Source organism: Podarcis cretensis (genome assembly GCF_951804945.1).
Source record: "Podarcis cretensis genome assembly, chromosome: 3".
NCBI lineage: Eukaryota > Metazoa > Chordata > Lepidosauria > Squamata > Lacertidae > Podarcis > Podarcis cretensis.
In genome coordinates, this window is record NC_137172.1 from 56,120,314 (window position 1) to 56,142,718 (window position 22,405).

Consider the following 22,405-nt stretch of genomic DNA (forward strand, 5'->3'; position numbering starts at 1 on the left):
CATGGAGGGGTGGACTCAAAAGCACGCATAAAAAAGTAACATCAGATGTCCTTGAAGCTAACTGTGCACAATATGATTTTAAAATATATCTGTAGTTTACTGGATGCAGCAGCTTATCTTGGCAATTCTGTGAGAGGCAATCCTCATTTCCCAATTGGGAAATTGGGTTCTACTAGAGGAAAACCTACAAGTGTTTGAAGAGGGCTATCTCTGTGAAAAGGAATGAAAATGTGCAAAGTGAGTGGTAAGTAGGAGCCAAAGTATATTTTTAAACTTACTGTAGACCTATAGGGGACCAAATGCCTTTTTACATTTGCAGTTCAGCTTCTGAGTTTAAAATGCTTTTTAATTCAAAGATAACTGTGTAAAACTGCCTACAGTAGAAGCCTGAATTTAATAGGCACGAAGCTGAAGGTGTGTAGCATTTTTCTCTGATCACAAGCAGCAAGCACTTAGCTGTGAGAGAGGCCCACAATGAATCACTGCAGGGTAGAATCAAACACATCACAGGAACATACAAGCCTTTTTTATTATTACTGTAACAGGTAAAAACACTTTACAACTTAAAGTCCTAGAAAAATGCATTTTCAACCAACCAACCCTTCACACTTATCAAGCTACCCACAGTATCATACATAATAGCGTATTCGCACTCTATGAATTGAGACTAGAAAGGAAGAGAGTAGGGAGAAGATCAACATTTCCCAAAGAAACCGCTTTGAAGTTTTTATAAATAATTCTGAAATATGTCTTCCAAGCTCAAACTGGGCATTACTGACTCATAAAACTGAAAAAAAGTTTTTCTGATAGAATTTTAACATTTGGGCTAGTTTGTATTTATTATTACATAATATAAAGTGTGTATGTTTCTTGATGCTGTAAGTCCAATATTTAGATCAATAAAAATAAAAACAACATCATTTTTTGAAAGTCATAATTACTTTAAATATTTCATTAACGGCACATGAATGCAGAATATATATGAGAAGCTAGTGAATACACATGTTAACTACAGACCTGTTCAGCCTCCTTTGCCAAAAATTTGCACCTCTCTACAGAGGTATACCTTATACAGTGGTACCTCGGGTTACATACGCTTCAGGTTATAGACTCCGCTAACCCAGAAATAGTACCTCGGGTTAAGAACTTTGCTTCCGGATGAGAACAGAAATCGTGCTCTGGTGGCATGGCAGCAGCAGGAGGCCCCATGAGCTAAAGTGGTGCTTCAGGTTAAGAACAGTTTCAGGTTAAGAACGGACCTCCGGAATGAATTACGTTCTTAACCCGAGGTGCCACTGTACTTGGAGAACCTCCATTCTAAAAGTATTTAAATACACATTTTCAAATAATTGCTCCTATCCAGAAATATATCCAACAGACGCTTTTCTCTCAACAAATATTACAGCCCCTGAGAACTTCAAATCTGCATAAGCTTTGCATAGTAATGATTGTCAGCAAAGGCACAAACTCTTTCTTGGATTGTTGAATAATATTTTTGGTCCAGAAGGCTGAGTACCAATCTTTCCCTTTGCAATCACTGCCAGGCAGAAATCTGGGCTGGGTATGTGACCATCATTATGTCACGTTCATCATCTTTGGCTTGTCACTTAATCTCCTGATTTCAATTTTCCTACTGCTGCATCCCTTACTTTCCTCATGCACTACGGCTACCTTGTACTCTAAGCTTGTGGACAGGGAATGTTTCCATTTAATTGGCTGGTGCACAGTGCGCAGCTGCTATAGGAACAAATATTAATGTCATAATCACTCTGGGGGACTAATAGGGCAACACTTTCCACATTATTTAAAACATTTTTATTCTACTCTTCAGCGCAAAAAAAAAAAGGCTCCCAGTACAGCTTACTCTGTTCTCTGCAGCAGTAGTCCCTGGTCTCAGGTTTACAGTCTAAAATACATTACATACAAGGGGAAAAGGAGGCGGGGGAGGAAAAAAATGTATAATGATGGTGGTTAGTTCAGTTGTCCTAACGGATGGCAATATACCTATTTTGGATCTGACTACACTCCTCTTAAAGGTCAGAGTTTCACTGCATCTGTTCTTATTTACTGAACTGTTCTCCCCATTCCCCTTTATTTTCTGATGTTTCACTTCTCTTGCTTTCTAATTGTGAGTTCAAGTTCAAGTTGCTTCTTTTCACTTCCCCTTAGTTCTTTCTGAAGCCCTCTGGTGGCACTAGGGAGAAGGGAGACACCTGATATTTTGAGATATTAATCTCATATATTTTATAACAAAAATGACTTGATAAGCTTTTAATATTAATTTGTATCATCACTATCACTTTCCAAAATATCACCAGCATTTCAGAAGGCATTTCTTTTACATCTATGCTCACATATCCCAAACAGCAAACAGCTTTAGGTACATCCAGTGCTTTTTTCGGGGGGGGGGGAATGCAGGGGTACGCATACCCCTAAACATTCTGAGAATCTTTGTACTTTTGTCCATTTACTGTATTTATTTTTCACAATTTAAACTATAAAATGGTTATTTTTTTGAGTCAAAATTAGAGTACCCCTAAACATTTTTTTTAGAAAAAAAACACTGGGTACATCAGTAGGAATCACCTAGCTTCTGTTCATACAAGCTTATGTATCAATAGTGTATTACACTGTTTTCCTCAGTGATATTAATCAATGAAGTTGTGCAGAAATATCACCGAGTTTTTACTTACTCTGCATTCTAGAGAGGAAGCAGTCACTTTTGCTAATGAAGAGGGACACTCCAGGAAGGGATGGAATAGCTTCTACTATGATGAACTTCAAAATAAACTAATAGTCCTCTACAAAGAGTCCATACTTTAATTCATTGGATTTCTTTTCTCACAACGAGAAAAGAATTAACACATGTAAAAGGAATTAAATCCAGTTTTTCAGCAATACTAAAAGTACTGTACTAAAAACAGTTTAATAGAACAAGGAGTCTATTTGCTATGAATGGGAACTGTAGTCCAATGTAACTTATACAAGAAAATATAAAGTACCGTATTTTTCATTCTATAAGACGCACCAGACCATAATACGCACCTAGTTTTTGGAGGAGGAAAACAAGAAAAAAAAATATTCTGAATCTCAGAAGCCAGAACAGCAAGAGGGATTGATCCGCTGCACAGCAATCCCTCTTACTGTTCTGGCTTCTGGAATAGCTGTGCAGCCTGCATTCGCTCCATAAGACGAACACACATTTCCCCTTACTTTTTAGGAGGGAAAAAGTGAGTCTTATAGAGCAAAAAATATGGTAGTTAATTCGCCCTTGCAAAAGGAATTGTCAAATACCTGTTATATAAATACTATGTCAAATGCCCAACTTCCACCAAGAAATCGCTTGCCCCAGAAATTATAGTGCACTCCAACTCTAATATATCTGATAGGGCGCGCGCGCACACACACCCATCCACCCAATGCAAATCAAAATTGTCATATGGAATTGTATATGACTCACAGTATCCTAGGTACGCAGCACTGATAATGTCTTAATAGACTAGCTAAAAAGAGAAGCCCTAGAAACAGAGTAACACACAACCAAATAGTTTGGTAGAACAAGAGCAGGAAGTCATCATCCCACACACTAAAAATGTTCCAGAGACAAATGACAGCAACACTGCAGTGACTAGGGGAATAAAATGCTTGTAGTGTGATGCATATGATATAAAGAAGTCAGTGGATGTGGGAAATGTACATAAAATAGTTTGGCGACTTAATTAAAATTCACAGGATGCAAATGCCCTCGTTAAAGACAGAAGTCAAGTAGACAGCTTTGCATTGTTCACTGGAGTCTCATTTTTTAATACACCATTATAGTCAAGGGGACTGCTTTTCGGCAGACGCCAATGAAGACAAAATAAGCCCCAGTTCAGGGGAGCTTTGCCTGCTGTTCCCCATAACCTTTTCAGAGCACTGTTTCTGAAGAAAATATCCTGACTGTGCCGGCTGCTTGCAAAGGAATGTGTTCAGTTCAGGGATGTATAAGACTAATTGTCCAGCTCCATCCTTCCTTGTGCTGAAACCATAAAAGAAGCTGCAGTCTTGGATTGTGCTGCTGCTCACAAAGCAGTGTGTTCTCTCCAGGGCTGAGTGAGACCAGCTGACCATTTATTGTACCTGAAGCCATAAAAGAAGCTACAGCCTGAACAACGAGTATTCAGAGTAACACTTGGGTAGAACCAAGTCAAGGGCACTGGAATATATTTCCTTGTACCACTGTGAAGATGAAAAGAGGGAAGAAAAGTAGCTGAGTTCAGCTGCACACCGGCAGCATCTGAGGAAGGGCTATGTCATCTGGGCTGGTGTTCAACATCTAGTTCTGTGATGGGGGTACTTCTCCCAGAGTTGCCACCAGGGGTTGCCCCTGAAGTGGTGAACCCAAAGGGGATTGCCACATCGTGCTGCTGCTCTGGGAAGGAGGCAAGAGCACCATTTCCCTATTCCTTATCTCCAAGAATTTTAATCATAAGTGGTATCATGTCTTAGAAGCTGGATATTGTGGCTAGGTTCCCTGGTGAGAGCAGAAATTCTGTGCAGCTTACGGAATGGTCCTAACAGAGCAGTTGGGCCTTGCTCCATTTAGGTTGAGTTCTGTGAATATCTTAGCCTTGCTCTTTTGCATTTTACAATTTTAATTTGCCTTCAGATTATTTAAATTGTTATACTGCCTGTTTTTACTGTTCTTGGCATTACTTATTTGAAAATGTTTGTTTTTATTGATTTTCCAGTTGACGCCAGACTTCTCCTTAGCAGAAGTCTACTCAGGGGACACTCCTGATGGCAGAAGAAGGGGATATTATTTTGCTAATTTCCACTGAAATGTTTTGCACCCTCCAAAAATCTCTGGAACTTCTGGGAAAGTGTGTGTGTGGCACTGGAAGATGCAAGGGGAAGAAGGAATTGGCCCAAATCATCTCTCGTACCTAGTGATTTCCAGAAATTTTGAAGCTAGGAGGGAAAAATGTTTCCTCCCGTTCCCCCCCCCCCCCCGGAAAAAAATGAAAATTTTGGAAAAAGGGGGGGGGGAGTTCCACGTGGAGTAGTTTTACAAATTGTGTGAAACGCAGTGTATATAAAACTATTGTGCTTGCAATAAAACAAGTAATCTACCCCTTTCCCTCAAAAGCAACAAAAAAAGCAAGGAACCATCAACATAAAAAATAATCAGATTTGCCTCTTAGCACCAACAGCAAATAAAGTTAAGATCCACCTCAATATTTAAGCTCCATAGAAGGTCTACCCTTTAAGTAGTGCTTTTCTTATAAAAAAAAAACAAAAACCAGAAGACGCAACATATACACGCAGTTTATTCTCTCTCATTTTCTGAACTACTGCTATCATTTTCCATTTCTTCTTCCTCTTCCTCTTTGTCATTTTTCTCATGCACTTTTAAAAAACAGTTTTGGAAAAAACCAGGGAAAAACCTGTTTTTTCCGGGGCTTTTCCAGGCCTTCCCATCTCTACTTGAGGACAGCCGCGGCAAAGCGTAAGGCAAATTTTTTGCATGCCAGGCCTAGAAGTAACCAACATCCAGTTACTGAATAGTATGTTACACTAAGGCTCAAACTCTGTTTGAAAGGAAAAGGAGTGTGTGTGTTTTTAAAATTGAATTTGTTATTATATATTATAAACCGCATGAAGGTAAAAGAACTTTCTAAACAGCTTACAAAAAATATACAACAGAACATTAAAATGATTGATAAAACACAGTTAAAAGCAGGTATTTAAGAGTATTCAAAAGATGATTAAAGTCTGCAGTGGTTAAAAGGAAGTAAATCGCATGCAGCTTCTACGTGTTCAGATGGGCTGGCCCTAATGAAAATGTTTTGAGCAGTTACCGGAAAGAGTACAATGAGAGCACCTGCCTGGTGTCAGTCGGCAGGGAGCTCCAAAGTGTGGGTGATGGAAGGCCTGGGGGGGGGGACAGAAAAATGGGGGGGGGGGGGGTGTTGCTTTTCCCAAAGCCGTTTTTCAGGAAAATTTGAAAAAAAGTAGTGTGTGGAATATTCACACTCCCTAATTCCCCCCCCCATTTTTTCTGGAAAAAAACAGCTTTGGAAAAAAACAGGGGGAAACCTGGTTCCCCCAGGCCTTCCCATCTCTACTCATACCCTTCCTTCAGTTGAAGCTACTAGACTGAAGTGCATTATGCAGACAGAAGGAGTGTATTTATTCACATAAATTTTTACTTCAATTAAGTCCATCATATCCTCCTCTGCCCCCAACTGAACCAGGTTTTAAACATATTCTCTAATTCAGTGCGGCTAAAAAGAGTTCTATGGTAACTTGGTGATGAAGGAGAATAAGATACACTAGAAATTACAAGGTAAGTGAATTCCCAATTTCTATTCTGAGCAGTAACAGCATTTAGGGAGCACTGCACATTATTTCACTGTATCAAGGGGTTGCTGTGAACTCCCTTTGGATGCAAAAAGAACATGCCCAAAAATGATTCTGCAGCATCACCAGAAACGCTCATAGCCTATAACATGCCTGGCATTTTTTAAAGCAGTAAATGCTACTACTAGACTAACCTAGAGATGGAAGTTGATAGATCTTGTTTCTTCATAACTTCCCATGCAAAAAGTTATATTTCACCAAATACATGGTTGGTTGGTTGATCGATCAATCAGTTTGATTTCTTAGCCGTCCTTCATCACAAGACCACAGGCTGGGTTACAACAATACAGTGGTGCCCCGCAAGACGAATGCCTCGCAAGACGAAAAACCCGCTAGACGAAAGGGTTTTCCGTTTCGGAGGTGCTTCGCAAGACGAATTTCCCTATGGGCTCGCTTCACAAGACAAAAATGTCTTGCGAGTTTTTCCAACTCCCCCCCCTTTCCCCCCCTTTTTCTAAGCCGCTAAGCCGCTTATCCGCTAAAAGCCGCTAATAGCGCTAATCCGCTAATGGGCTTGCTTCACAAGACGAAAAAACCGCTAGATGAAGAGACTCGCGGAACGGATTCTTTTTGTCTTGCGAGGCACCACTGTACAATTTAAAAATCAAATAAAGCCAGTTCTTAGTGCAAGGCCAGTAATACAATTTAAAACAAAAAATGGGGTGGCTCCTAAAAATATATCTCAGCTATCAAAGGCCAGGATGCAGATGGCCTTTGCTTATAATATCAAATAAAAATGATTCAGAGATCACTGAATGTAGGTTTCATATGACTACTAAAATCACAACATGTGACATAGAACAATTATTTTAATTGTGAGCCTCATTAGAAAAAATAACAACTCGTGGCTGCCATAGTGGAAATCCTTGAATGCATAACTAGTTTCTATATTCTCTAGTTCAAAGGAGAAAAGAAAGAAGAAAAAGGCAAATATTGCTATTTTAATTTTTAGTAGCCATAGAACCAACACAACCTGCACACTAGGAAGCCAGTCTATGGTGGGTGTATGCATTGGGTAATATAGAGGAGCTATATCTAAAAAAGATTTATGTTTTCCAGTCTTGTCTGAGTACTTCAGATAAAACTCCTGATTAATAATCAGAAATCTGTTTTCACACCTGTGCAATATTCTTGAAGTCAGCAAAGGTTGCATGCAAGGTTAGAGCAAAGGCATAATTTAGAAGAGGGTATACATTAAATACACTCATCAACAAATCAACGGAGTCAGTACTTAAAACACTCAATCGGATAAAGGTTAATTGGCTTTAATAAAACTTCACTATCCTTTCAAGATGTGAATGGTATTAGCAGCCAGCAGATGGCAGAAGCAGAGGCTGCTTTGAATGCTTTCCAGCAAAAGCCATGCTAACAATGTATGTAGCTATTTTTCTTTCATCCTAACTTGCCTTTCACATACATGATCATAAAGCACTTATCAACCAGCTGAACATTTTCAGGTTTAGTATGCAGAAGAATATTTTGGTAACAGTTGGGTTCGTACCAATTTTCATCTTTACCCCTCTGACCTTACCCATGCCATATGTATATGGGAAGAGGATGTAGCTTAATGGCAGACCACATGCCTTGCAAGCAGAAGTCCCCAGGTTCAAACACTGGCATCTGCTGGTATGACTGTGAAAGACCCTGTCTGAAATCCTGGGAAGCAGCTGCCAGGCAGTGTACACAAGGAATAATCAACCTGATGCCCTTTAGATGTTCTGGACTATAATTCCCATCATCACTGACCGCTGGCCAAGCTGGCAGATGCTGATTGAGTACCCCTAATGTACACAACAAATAGCAGTGAGATAGCTGGACCGATTGTCTTACAAGGCAGTTTTATATGTTCCATATTCTCTCACCCTAAATTTATGGTCACCTAAGTGGGTGAGTATAAATACCCTGAGAAAAAGATTAAAGAGCAGAATAAGCTCTAATCCAAATGCTGAGTGTTGCAATACACTAACTGAACTCCACATGAACAGTGTTCTAGTATTTCAAGCAGATGTGAGAGAACATTATGTCCACAGGGAGCTCCAGTGTTAGCAGGAACCTCTTCATTAGCTCCAGTATTGGGTTACCCACATTGCATGTGACACTGCTATTAGCACTTAAGCTAGTGAGGAAGCTCCGTGTGGGCACTGCAGTTCATTACACAATAAGAAATCTTTGGAATGGACTGAAAATACAGAAATGCATAAAAACAATTTATCTGATGAACTAAGACAATCTTGTGGCATTATACTTAGTCTGATGCAATGATGTCTGCTCTATGGAATCCTACAGACCTCCTTGTAACACCTCTAAAACAAGAGACATCCCTGGTATTCCACTTTTTTTTTTTTAAAAAAAGAACAGACCTTAATATTATTATTTTACATATAGTGCCAGTTATTTATGTGTTTTACTTTCTTGGGCTCCATAATCACTGCAGATGGTGACAGCAGTCACGAAATTGAAAGACGCCTGCTCCTTGGGAGAAAGGTGATGGCAAACCTAGACAGTATCTTAAAAAACAGAGACATCACCTTGCCAACAAAGGTCCGTATAGTTAAAGCCATGGTTTTCCCAGTAGTGATGTATGGAAGTGAGAGCTGGACCATCAAGAAGGCTGATCGCCGAAGAATGGATGCTTTTGAATTATGGTGCTGGAGGAGACTCTTGAGAGTCCCATGGACTGCAAGAAGATCAAACCTCTCCATTCTGAAGGAAATCAGCCCTGAGTGCTCACTGGAAGAACAGATTGTGAAGCTGAGGCTCCAGTACTTTGGCCACCTCATGAGAAGAGAAGACTCCCTGGAAAAGACCCTGATGTTGGGAAAGATGGAGGGCACAAGGAGAAGGGGACGACAGAGGACGAGATGGTTGGACGGTGTTCTCAAAGCTACAAACATGAGTCTGACCAAACTGCGGGAGGCAGTGGAAGACAGGAGTGCCTGGCGTGCTCTGGTCCAGGGGGTCACGAAGAGTCGGACACGACTAAACGACTAAACAAATTTATGTGTTTTACAAGGAGTGAGAGAAGAGGCCCTCAGTGCAAGGGGGCTTACAGTCTAGAAACAGACACAAGCGAGACAGCAGAGAAATAGGAGCAAAATCAAGGCAGGGGGTAAACATGGGGAAGATTATGGTGGTCGTACCTCCCCAGGCTTAGCTGTCATAGCATATGGGGACCAGAGGTCTATGCCAATTTACAGAAAAAGTGGGTTTTGAAGACAGATGATAATATATGATTAATCTTCCAAAACTACATTAATTCTGTTGAACGCTGTACTAAAGGTTTCTTCTCAGAGTAACTCTTTGATCTACCTAAGATTTTTGGCATGAAATATGTAAAAATGCACTTCCAATAAGAGGGGGAGAGCTCAGAAATTGCCCTTTTATTCCCAGTTAGAATGCTACATTTGTTAAAATACTTTAAAAGAATACTAGAGCAGCTCTATTTGTTTTTCATAAATTATTCCAAGACAGCTTTTTAGGTATCACAAGAAAATACAGGCAACAATGTTCACTTACTATGCTATGCAGTTTGTTCCTATCACCTGCTCTGCTATATGCATTTCCCTCATAGTAATTGGGCAGTGTTACCAAACAGGAACTAAAGGAAGCTAGCAGATCACAGATTAAAATACCTGGGAACCAGTACTCTGTCTTGACTACAAAGAATATATATTTACAAGCAATTAAGTATCCATTCATACTGGATTGCAGGATATTGTAGGTACATAGAACTATTATTGTTCCATTGACAAAAAGTACACTTCAAAGATTATTTAAAACACAGACAATATGTTAAAAAGTTAGAAATTCAACTTGAAGTCATCATGCAATCTTATTAATATCTTCAGTTCTGAACAGTTCTGACTGCTTGTGATTTATTAGTGTTGGCCGATAACCCTGTAAGATGCAGCCAGTGTAGAACATCCAATGGGAAGGTCAGTAGAAAGTGCGGTGTTTTATAATTTTCTGAAGTTTTGGGAAACAGTATCTTATACTATCAAGGCTATATTGATAGCTTTGGACTTAAAAAATATATATTGAAAGCATATGAATGTACGCAAAGAAAAACAAAAATCACAACCATTCCTGCCTTAATTAAAACATACCAGTACATCAGTTTTTCAATCTGTGCAAAGTTAGCCATTAAGCTCTGTTTGTGTGTCACACTGGCCAAGGGAAGTGCTTACCCCTGTAAGCAATCTACACATGCTTCCTTCCCTTTTAAAAGCACTTACCATATGCACTGGCTCATTCGTGTGTAGACTTAGTGTGCCAGCCGTCTGCCCTCCTGGGTCGCTGAACTGCTAATGCTAAACATGAGCGGGTTGATGCATGTGCTAAATGCATTTAAATATGATGGGAAGAAAGTGGAACATTTACATGGTAAGCGCTTTAAACCATGGCCTTTGTCACATATAAATTGGGCCTAATACTATTGCCAACTTGCAACTTTAGCCATAAAATAATAGCAGAGCCTTCTCCAGAATGGGTCAGGCAGTGAGAGCTATTGGCTACAATAATCTTCAGTAATACTTCTGTTTACTCAGCTAGCATGAAGGATTATAGAGATGATTTTGCAAGAGCTGACCCTCCAGCTTTATTAAATATTCAGTGAATGTTCTGTATGCACACTGCGCCTTAAAACAAAAAAAGACAGAAAGCACTACAGAATACCATATGCTAAATACTTCACATAACAGTAGAGCAGGGCTACTTATTTTTAATAATTTAGTTTAAATCAGTTTATCAGGTATCACAACATAATAAGGGAACAATGGTAAAGCATGCTGTCATAAATATTTAGTAACTTTAACAGTGTAAATTTGGATTTTTTCCCAGTTACCAGAGTTAATTTTGTGCATGGTTCTCCCTTATGAATTTTGAAATTCATTCTTTTCTTACTGATTGTCCTACCTTGGTGATAATGCCGCTGTTATGCCTTTCAGAAGTATCATATTATACGGATAATTCAGTAGCAGGAGACTCGTGATTTAGGCTCATGTTCTCAAATTCTTCTCCCTCTCGCCATAACCATTCTCTCTTCTCACTAAGTGTCTGTATAGCCTACACACAATCTGTTTTGCCTAGGATCATCTGCTACTAAGTACGCTTAAGAATGAGATCAGTACCATAATGTGCATTACCCAAGATTTCACAAATAATTGAAATCAATGTTTAAGTTTGTGAAAGTACGCATAGAACCTTCACAAGATTTCTATAATAACCTAAAATTCCAGACAGCAAAAATCAGAACTACCAAACTGGTCAGACATCAACCCCCTTACAACTAAAAATGGCTATTAGTACACAAATGCAAGAGGCTTATTAAACTCCAGAACTCTATGAAACACCACATTCAAAAGTCCCCTCTTTCCATTCCCTTATAACATCAGCTTTTCCAATTTGAGTCCCCTCAAAACATTTCACTTTGAAAATAAGTGGAACACCACAGACCATATGAAATGCTACCTGCAGAGTATTAAGCCCCAGATGTTGCTTGAGCTAGTGGATTTGAATCAAATATTGATACAGTTTTCAGGGGTGGGGAATAATTTTTTATGCAAAATCAAATCAACCATCCTACATTGATGACACCTAGAAAGTCAAAACTTCATCAACTACAGACCTTGAGTCCAAATGAAGAATCCTCCGAGGCCAAGACTTCAACCTGAAATTATAAGCAAAAATATCATTTCAAAGGTAGTCACTTAAAAATATTTATTGACCAGAACAACAGAATCCAAGGAGAAAATATATGCTAGAACAGAATGCACTATGTAATCTCATAACACAAGCTGTTTAGACACAGAATAGATAGAACCAAGCTATGAATTGAATACACTCAAAAAAGCCAATCGTCATTTGGGGAAGGTAGGCTGTCAAAAACTAGAGTTCTCACCATAATAAAGATAGCTGAAGAAAATGTTGCAGTGTTTTATACTGTCAGGGGCAGGGAGAAGCTAGATTGGGGTCTTCTGGTAGATCTCTGGATGATGTGTGGTAGATCAGCAAGGATTTCTGACTTCCAATAAGTCAGGCTTTTTAGAATTTCTGATCTGCAGTAACTCATATGCAAATTTGTACTTGCACTTGCAGGTCATCCCAATGCTGTGGCTCATGGAGTGGGTAACTGGCAATGCACCTAATTGGCAGATAAAACTCAAAGCAGATTGTGCCAGGCTGAAGTCTGCCCAAACCTGCTGAATGTTGCATTCGTGCAATATCCAGTTCAAGCAAGAAACACTGTTTGCTTCTGGATGAGGAAAAGACAAAGGGCGAAGCATATCAAGACAGTGGGCAGGTTTATTGGTGGAGTTTGTACCAAAACCTAATGATGGTCCTTCAAACTGGTTTTCTGTTAAAAATAAGGTAATTATAATAATACACACACTTCTAAATAGCTGTCATGGATTCATCCTCAAACTGGAATTAAAATTATGCATTAAAGTTATACATAATTGGAACCTTAAATAATTAAAGAAGCACACACACAACATAAGCAGAAGGAGCACTTGTAAATTTGTGACAATCAAGAAGGTAAAATCTATCTATCTATCTATCTATCTATCTATCTATCTATCTATCTATATATATAAAAAATACTGTTGAATGACTTTCAGCTACAAGTAAGGCTTGGACATTCTTTCTTGGATGATCTTTCCTTTCTTCCCGCCATATCTCACAAATGCATACACAGACACACTCTAACGCTAACCCTCTACCTTTTGCTCTGGAAGCCCCAAACTCCTATATCCAAATTATATAAATACATAGGCCTTAGTAAATACAAGCAACAAGAGCAGTGGGAAAGAGGGGCTAATCAAGGGTGCAGCAAGTCAGAATATAGCGAAATTGCCCTTCAAGTCAATGGACAGGGAAAGGAGTTAGGAATTCAGAGCACAAGGAGCACAACTTGCCCCAGCCACAAACTAAAGCACTATTCTAATCTCAAGTTTATGAGATGTTGCCTGGCTTCAAAATTCCTGCACAAACTTACATGACAGAAAAGAAACAAGAGTAAGTGGAAATCGGGCAATGAGTATAGAGTCTCACAGAATCCTGACCTGCCTTGAGCAAAGCAGATTCTGCAAACAACAGACTTGCTCTCCTGGGGCAGAGGCCGCAGCTGCTGGATTGCAAGAAACAATGAGGCATAGAAGCACAAAAGAATGTGTGCATGCTGTTATAGGATCTAGTGAGGCCAATATGGAATTGCCAGTGATCTACTAATGCTAAGATTTGAATACACATGTTCAACTTTTAAAAGAAGTATTAACTTCTTACCATACTTCACAATCAACTGGGTGACATGGGCTTTAAATAGGCTTGCCTGTTTTGGAAGTACATCCTACTGATTTCAAAGGCACTTACCTCTAAGTAAGTGTGCTTAGGGTTTCAGCCTTATGTCCACATCTGTATTCTGGGCTGAACTCTGTAGCAAAATTTCAATTTAATGTCACCATATCTAAAAAAAGATTTCACCACCTAAATGCTCCACAATAGTACATGTGACTTTTAAAAGAAGGATCTGACAGGCTGCATCAACAAGGACAGAGAAAGGAGGCTGACAAATTAAAATAACCAATAAATGCATTTTGCAGGTCCCAACAAGGTGCATTCAATGCTCAAAACAACTGACAGAAAACAGAGCATTTCATCACACTGGTAAATGTATAAATGTAAAAGTTAAACCACAAAAAGTGTGTGTGGGGGGGAGATCACAGGCAGAATTAGAATCAATAATTATGTTTGACTCTTTAAACAATACATCCATTTACAGCCAAGAGATGCATTAACAATATAGTCTACAGAGCAGGCTCTAATGGGAAACCAGCTAATCTGGGCAGAAAGAGAAGAGAACATTAAACTAGTTTGATGCCGTATTTTTGGAACACTATCCAAATTATTAAATTAAAATGATATGGAACTGACTGATTTAAAATTATTAATTTAAATTTTCTCCTGTTAGACCACAGAAGCAAAAAGAGACAGTTATAACAGCAAACGGTTAAAATCTGAGTATGTTTTTCTTTCATATTTCCTGTGTGGGGCTTATGACTTTAACTCAAAAACTCAGCATAAAGTCATCAAATGCTTCTAATTGCAAACAATTGTACAGAATAACACAGATAATGTCAGTTCTTTTCTTTCTTTTTTTAAGAAAGTAAAGAGTAACCATCAAGTGCTTAGATTCAATGCCCTGATACAATATTTCATGTCATGCCTAGGACAGTCCAATAAAATATCAACATGTTCTTTTTGTTAACAGGAAATGATCCCCATCCACCACAACATACAGTTGTATCTTACTCTCTTTAATTTGCTCTTCTTGTTTAAGCTTACTTTAAGTACTGTGAAAGCACATATGTAGTTGTAATGTCACATAGAATAAGTTCTGCTTAAACTCAAGCAAAATTACAGCATCATGCAGATTGTAGGAATTGCTTTTCTTAATAGTTTAAAACCATGCCTGGGAGGAATCACCCTCTAGTGGAAACTGCAGGGTACTTCAAACACCTTGTGAGTGTATCTTGTAACATACCTAATAAAAAAGAATAAGGACACCTCTCTATATTGTTCATCTGCTTAACGCTCGTGGCAGTGGATAATGAGTTTGGCTATCAACTGAACGTAACCTGTCACTAAATAAAGGCTGTCAGTAGCTGTTGTTGGTGCCACAGAATTGGAAACATGCAAACTTGCCATTAACAACACTGAAAGCTTTTAAACTATTCCCCCCCCCCAAGCACAGGTATCCATTAAAAAACCTGCCTGCTTTTCATTTACTTTTACATGCTGATATTATATGACTGTTGGTTATCCTAGATGCGTATTTAGCTCCTTAGGACACAGACAGCAGGTGGCAATATAAACTGCTATAGATTTCTAATAGCAGCTAACATTTCTGACTGATAAAGGTTTCAGTGGACGTCTTAAGTCCTGAAGTGTTGTTGGGCCTGAAACTGGGTTAGCAGGCTCTGCTGGTGGAGGAAGGAACAGAGGAGGAAGGCTCTATTGTAGGAACAAGAGTGAGAGGAGGGAAGGATCTCCCTTTACCACCCTGACTTCTGTCGCTTTGGAGTCACATTGGAGGGGAGAGCCTCAGAAGACAGTAGCAACTTGAACAGCAACAGGAGAGTGCAGTCATGTCACGTAGAACTAGTTGCTGCCTTCAGAGAGGGGAGCAGACCCACCCACCACTATATACTGCATACTTGCAATCTTGATATTCCCACAAGGTGAGAGGGTCTCATAAGTGAGTATGCACAACTCATTTTTTAAAGCAAGGCAGGACAAGTGCAGAAACTTGTTGGGACAGTCTCATCACTTCTGACTAGTTCTAAACTTTTTGCCCTGCTTCTATACCATTACTTGCCACTACAAGTAAGAGCCTCTGTGCGCTGAGCATGAGCCAGGACAGTGAAGTACCTTCCTGTTTTGATCACTGTGACCTCCAATTATGGAGAAAAGTCAGTAAATTCATGTTCAAATGCACCATTCAACAAGACAAAAAAATTCCACAAACCCCTTCGACGTAATCAAAAAACAATGGGAGAACGACATAGGCTATGAAATTAACCCACCCAATGGACTAGAATATGGTCTAAATCTCCCTTTAAATCCCTCTCAGCTAAAAGGAAAGAATTCACTCTGAAACTCACTTACCTAACACTGTGTAAACTAGCGCTGATACGCCCAGGAGTCTCACCAAAATGCTGGAGAGGATGCATCTCCACAAGCACAAAGCTCCACATGTGGTGGGAATGTCCCAAAATCCAACTCTTCTGGACTTCAGTCATACAAGAAATCAGCAAATAACTAAACAAGTATTAGAAGTCACCCCAGAACAGGCCCTACTGAACATCTTCCAAGATAATAATGCTCACTCACATTATAAAGGGCTGATAACCCGCCTACTCTCAGCAGCCAGAAGCATAATAGCCAGACACTGGAGAGACCTGTCAGGAGCAAACATGAACCATGGTATCAAACAGTATGGGAAACAGCCTTACTAGAAAAACTAACCAATAAACTGAAACTGACATGGGGACAAATAGAAGATGCCTTTATCACATACATAGCCCAACAAGACGACAACAAGAATCCGCCGACATCATAAAAATCAATATGGCTAACCTGAGCCAAAAACCCACCCTTGCACACACAAACAAATCTCACTACAGCCAACCAAAGACAATCAACCAAACCCTAAGCCACATCCAACTTCTCTCACCACCAAGGAAATATAACAAGTGAATAGAAAGCGAACCCACACAAGTGACGCTCACACAAAAGCCCACACATACACTATGAAGAATAGAAGTATTACCACCCCACCCCACCCCACCCCCTCACTACCCTCCCCCTCTTTTATTCCCAACCTAATACTGCATGCAACACTAATGTTTCACACCAAATGAAACTGATCTGAAGAAAACATAACTTGGGAAAAATAGACAATGCACATTTTTCTGTAAACTAAAAAAATCTTTAATAAAAATTATTATAAAAAACTAGCTTACCACTGAATCCTAATAAAAAAGGGTGCAGAGTGATCTGAAGCAAAGGTGGGCAGAATTTAATGAATTCCAGGAATTTGTTTTGAGTGCCAAAAAACTGAACTGAGCTCACAGTCCTTCTATATTAAAAATATAGTCAAAATACTCTACTTTCCTCATTTCAGCACTGTAATTTTGGGAAGGGGCTGTTTATTTTGTTGTTGCCATTGTTAAACAAGTTGAGAGTCAGAAATCCTTGCTTCTACTTCATTCACTCAGAAATCTGCAGGTACAGCAGTAGATCCTAATCCATCTTCTGCTCACAATTACTAAACTATGTTATGAGCAGGCAAGAGTAGGTAGCCCTTATCATATTTTCCTGAGAAACTGATTCTCCCAGTCAGTATTTATCATGGTGGGGCTCCAAAAGCTCCATCCCAGCCTAAGAAAAGTCCCCAAGGAGAAAAATTGCTTGGGAGCAGAGGTCATAGTAAAATTGACAAAATCATAATGCCTCTAAAGTAAAATTTCACAAGGAAAAATCAACATAACACAAGGAAATAATTTGCGTTGGGTGCTTTCCTCCTCTCCCACAACTGATAGTAAAAATCCTCAAATCCAAACTTGGCTTTTTCATTTGTGTTTAGTTAGGTCAGCTCCTCCAGATTTCTGTGGGAGTCTGCAAATGAGAAGTCTGCCTGTAAATTAACCCTAAAATATGACCGAGTGTTAACACTGAACAGCAATCTATAGTAGAGGCAGCTGGTGTGACAAATTAGTATAAATACTTTCAACAAAATATTTAAATGAAAAGTCAGTGTTATTTACATGAAGAAGTACCCTTCTCTGAGCTGGCTATAGAAGGTCTTACTGTGCTAGCCTTGCAAGGGGATAAGAGGAGGGGGACAAAGCTGGATTCTCTGGATGTATTTATTAGACTATCAGACAAAGGTCTTCGAAAAAGAAGGCAGAGACTTTTACTACAGCCCACTAATACAATAATTCCATTCATCTCATTCCTTGAGCTGATCGTTCAACAAAACAGTATCATAATAACTTAAGTAACAACAGATTTGTCTCTGCCTTTCACAGTTCACTCGCACTAGTAAAGTGGTCTATAGGTACAGAGGGTGAAATTTTGAATGCGCACAAGTGTGCTTGTGCAATACATATGTACATCTGGAGATTCTGAGGGGTTGCTTCAACTCCCAGTAAGCAAGAAACTGCAATTCACATAATAGGCTCTTTGGCTGAAAGAAATAAACTACTCTCGTCATGCAGTAGTTTTGGGTTGTGAATCGCTCTGAGATGTACGGATGGAGGGCGATACACGAATTTAATATATAATAAATACTCATAAACAAAGGGTATGAAAAAGAAGCAGCCTTACTCTGCCATCTTTGCATGAACTGATTGCCCACCATAACAAAAGCATCACAGGTGCCCACCACCTCTGCCACTACCATGTAGGTTTCTCAGTCAAAATAAAAAATAGCAAGCCACCAATAGCTTCCATGGTTCTGTGACAGATGAGATTTCGGCAGCAGATTAATGTTTCAGTCTAGGAATGCTAGTACGTTAAAAAACAAACCCAAATGCATCACTCAGCAAATCCATGGCAAATCCATATGCTCTTGCCAGTGCTTCAGCCAACATCTTAAATGTGGCAGAAGCCATGCTATTTTTCTAGAAAAAGAGGAGCCGAAACTCACCATGAATGCTTTCCTTGTTCTCATATAATGGCAGTGGCACCCACCTGAAAGGTGCCAGAACTCAGTTCTAGCAAGTTCTGAAAAAAAATCCCTGGGCAGAAGTACCCACCCTCTCCATAGCAGCAAATCCAGGTCCAGCAGTAGTATCTGTTAATCACATTTCTAAGCCTTAACTAGAGATGTATGCTTCCCAGAACCAATCCTCTTACTATCCTGTATTCAGATGGAAGGCATGTTCCCTTCTTTGTAATCTGTATCCATTTATAGAGGTCACAACTGGATGTCTCTCCTAGTGCAGGTCCCTACAGGAATAATGTCCCATGGTGTACTTGGCTAACTGTTCCCATGCTGTCCAAAAAGAAGTGCTCAGATGATTTTGAAACACCAAACATTTCACTTCTTTTCATTCCAAGTGAAGGTGATATGGCAGGTAAGGAAATCCTTTCACCAGAAAGATCCATGGAACTGCCAAGCAATGATTGAAATGGAATGTGAGGATCTGATTGAAGACTATTAAAAAGAAGCTGTAATATGTACCTTTTTTAAAAAAAATCCCCTTTAAAATTCTAACCAAAAGGCTCATTCTTTGAAAAGGCTTTGTTAATTAACCTACAGGGACTGGATCTAGTTTTAGAAAATAGGTTTTTTTAAAATAGTACTACCTACATTTGAGGAGTTCTATACGGGATAGGATTTTAAAAGCACAGCGGAACATCCTCTCTGATTTTCAGAATGGTACTGTTGTAACATTTAATCCATTTGTTGCCACTATTTTTTGGGCAATAAAGGAACATCATATTCAAGGCTTCCTCCCTTACTACCTTTCCTCAGCCCTTCCAAGTCCTTCACAATACAACATCTGTGGGTTTTACACTTTTCAGTAATAGTGAAATAAGTTCTTATTTTATTTTTGCATTTTCTATTTTACAGAAACAAATGAGTTCTTTTAAGGCAGGGTCGCTTTTAAAATTCCAGTGTGTGTTCATTCTGTAATTGGGAACCTTATTTCCAATACTCAAAACAATTTATAGCGAAATCTTCCCCAAAGGAGAACACAGCATTTATCAGTTTGCTTCTGCTGCTTGCCACTGGTGAGTCAGGGACTGGGGACAGAGCAGCCAGGACAAGGCATTTATGAAATGCTGCTATTAATTGTGTATCTAAGGCAGTCCGCTGGGGATTTCCAAACAAGAAACAGACATGAACATTACACGTTTTTAAAATGAGGCATGTGCTCATGCAACAAACCCATGACTGGGTTTCTGACGGCAAATCATGGAGGATATGAAAGAATGAACACTGCAAACTGACTGATGGGAACAAGGGTATCTGTGCTCTGCTGCTCCTTGTTACAGATGGCCTCACCTATGTTGTTGGACTATGACTCTCTTAATCTCTGACCATTGGCCATGCTGCCTGGGACTGCTGAGAGTCCCATCTGGAGATTGACAGGTTCCCCAACCCGGAGATTGGCTCCAGGGAAAAGGATGCTCCCAAGTGTGCATCCATGAGTTGCTGGTGGGAAGTGGTTTCCACATTTCACTCAACTTTAATATTTACCACCTGGGTGAGGCATAAATCAAAATCCCAAAAGATGGTGCTTTGACTATTTAATTTGGGAAGGCCTCCACTTCCTGCAGAAGCCAGTCATACTTTTCAAGGAATTGTATAAGTCTTTTGCTAGCTTACACCCACAATTAGCTTGGCGGTGACATCATAGCAGCAGATTTGAACTCACTCTGTCAGCAGTCAGGCAAGGCAGAGTGGTGCTACAGTATCAGAGGACTCTGGTAGAAGATGAGTGAGCTGAAGAATAAAATAGGGTCAATTCAAATTTAACTATTCCAGCTTCCTAAACCATGCGGGTGGCAGTGGAAGACAGGAGCGCTCTGGTCCATGGGGTCACAAAGAGTCGGACACGACTAAACGACTAAACAACAAACCATGCCTATGGACTTAGAAATTCTCAGAAGTTCTCTCATCCAAACAGCATGGACATTGGTTTCCATCTCATGCAGAAATACTGTCCTGCCCAGGAAATACTAACACATGCTTTTGAAAAGAACTAAGAAAGTCAGACTTAAAGTAAGTGATCTTGCTTAGTGTCTTTCCATGTGTAAAGATAAATCCTTAATTTCACAACACACCCCCTGGTTTTACAGATATAAATCCTGCAGTTCAAAAGACACGTAGTGTGCACAACCAGATACTTTATGCTGCTGGATGACAAAAACCAAATATATATTAATTGTTATAGAAACTAATTAGTATGCATGCTTATTCACGAAATATATTAATTAGAAAATTGGAAAGTTGATTTAAATTATTTAAACCAGGTCTTTTTCTTGAGCGATTTAAATCAACTTGATTTAAATCAATCTACCCTGCTTGCCTGCATCTCACACTTGCTTGTTAATTTTCCTCATTCTCCTTATTAGCATATTCAGACAACATAGCAGCTCAAGGACACAGCTTGCTGAAACAGCTCTGTATTTAGACTAGGCTACAACAGAAGACACAATACTCCTTCATATTGTTAAATACTATTTAGCAGTACAAATCTCTCATGCTCACATCTACTCATTGACAACAAATTTAGGAAGGCATTAACATGTTTGCCTATATTTCAAATAATATTTATAATCCTACATATATCTACTCAGATATATCTACTCAGATATAACCTCAATTCTGCTCCCTCTAATTTTCAGTGATTATTCAGCAAAATTTATTGTGAGTATAAGTGGTAATTTTTACACGTGTTTTGAGCATGGCTTTGTGTAACCCACTTTCTGGGATCCTATTACATTTTGCAGAATACCAGGAACAGAGTAAAGGCCTAACATGAAGTAGATACTATATAACTAAAACCAATTGTCATAAGTGAGGTGGAAAATACTACTTATTTCAGCACACTGCTTTTACTGGGAACAGTTTAAGGATACAACAGACACATTTAGATGACAAAGCACTACAAAAAATACTTTCCAGCAGGACATAAATGACTAGTTACTAGAAGAAAAACAGACTAAACTAAACTGAATTAGTTTTCTCTTCTGACTCAAGTCTTGTATACACAAACAAACACATTGCTGTACTGTGCAAGCAGCACCATGCTATGCAGGGCAGCTCACCACGACAAATAATTGCAGTGAAGCTAAGGCACTGTGCTCCAAAGCAATATTCAGTGGAGACAAATGGTTAAGAGGCTATATCTGGTTATTTTCATTCTAAAATAAAGCACATAAAGCAGATACCCCCCAAATGTTACTAACTATGAGATTACGATTATTTCCATTACCAATGCAGTCTGTCTAGTAGGAAAAAAAATATTTCATTTGCAATCACAACAAACTGAGAAATAATAATTTGCTGGAGGCAATTCAGGGAATTCTATGGCTGAAAAACGATTAGAACCCAAGACTCCCAAGTACCAACACAATAATCTTACCACGGTCTATTACCCACAAACTACTAAATTGTTACACTGGTATTTATTTGTTCAGTGCCAGAGAACAATAGGAGCTTGAGAAAGGGTCACACCATCAGAACATTTGTTTGAATGTTAATTATAGCACTCACATTTTGAATTTCAAAGAAATGGGACAGAGGCAAATGACCTGAAATATAACAGTTTAACTTGATTTGTAAAATGTGTGGTACAATCCTGGGAAGTTTACACACTAGCCCAACTGAGATGAATGGAAGTTCCACAAGGGTACTAGTGGATTTGCAAACAAGTCTATATTCATTTCACTAAAGCTCGCAAATGAAAAGGTCCTAGCTGATTGC

The 22,405-nt window shown here is 39.2% G+C and overlaps 1 protein-coding gene across 13 annotated transcripts in view; it reads right to left on the minus strand.

The window, feature by feature from the left end:
* Nucleotides 1-22,405, minus strand: part of ARID1B (AT-rich interaction domain 1B) — a 365,703-nt gene that overhangs the window by 159,948 nt on the left and 183,350 nt on the right. For 9 of the 13 annotated variants that reach the window (XM_079971478.1, XM_079971474.1, XM_079971477.1 and 6 more), the window contains one exon: nt 12,029-12,070. The exons of the other annotated variants lie outside the window; for them this stretch is intronic. In XM_079971478.1, coding sequence (XP_079827604.1) covers nt 12,029-12,070 — 42 coding nt within the window. The remainder of the gene's footprint in view (nt 1-12,028; nt 12,071-22,405) is intronic. 13 annotated transcript variants of the gene reach the window in all.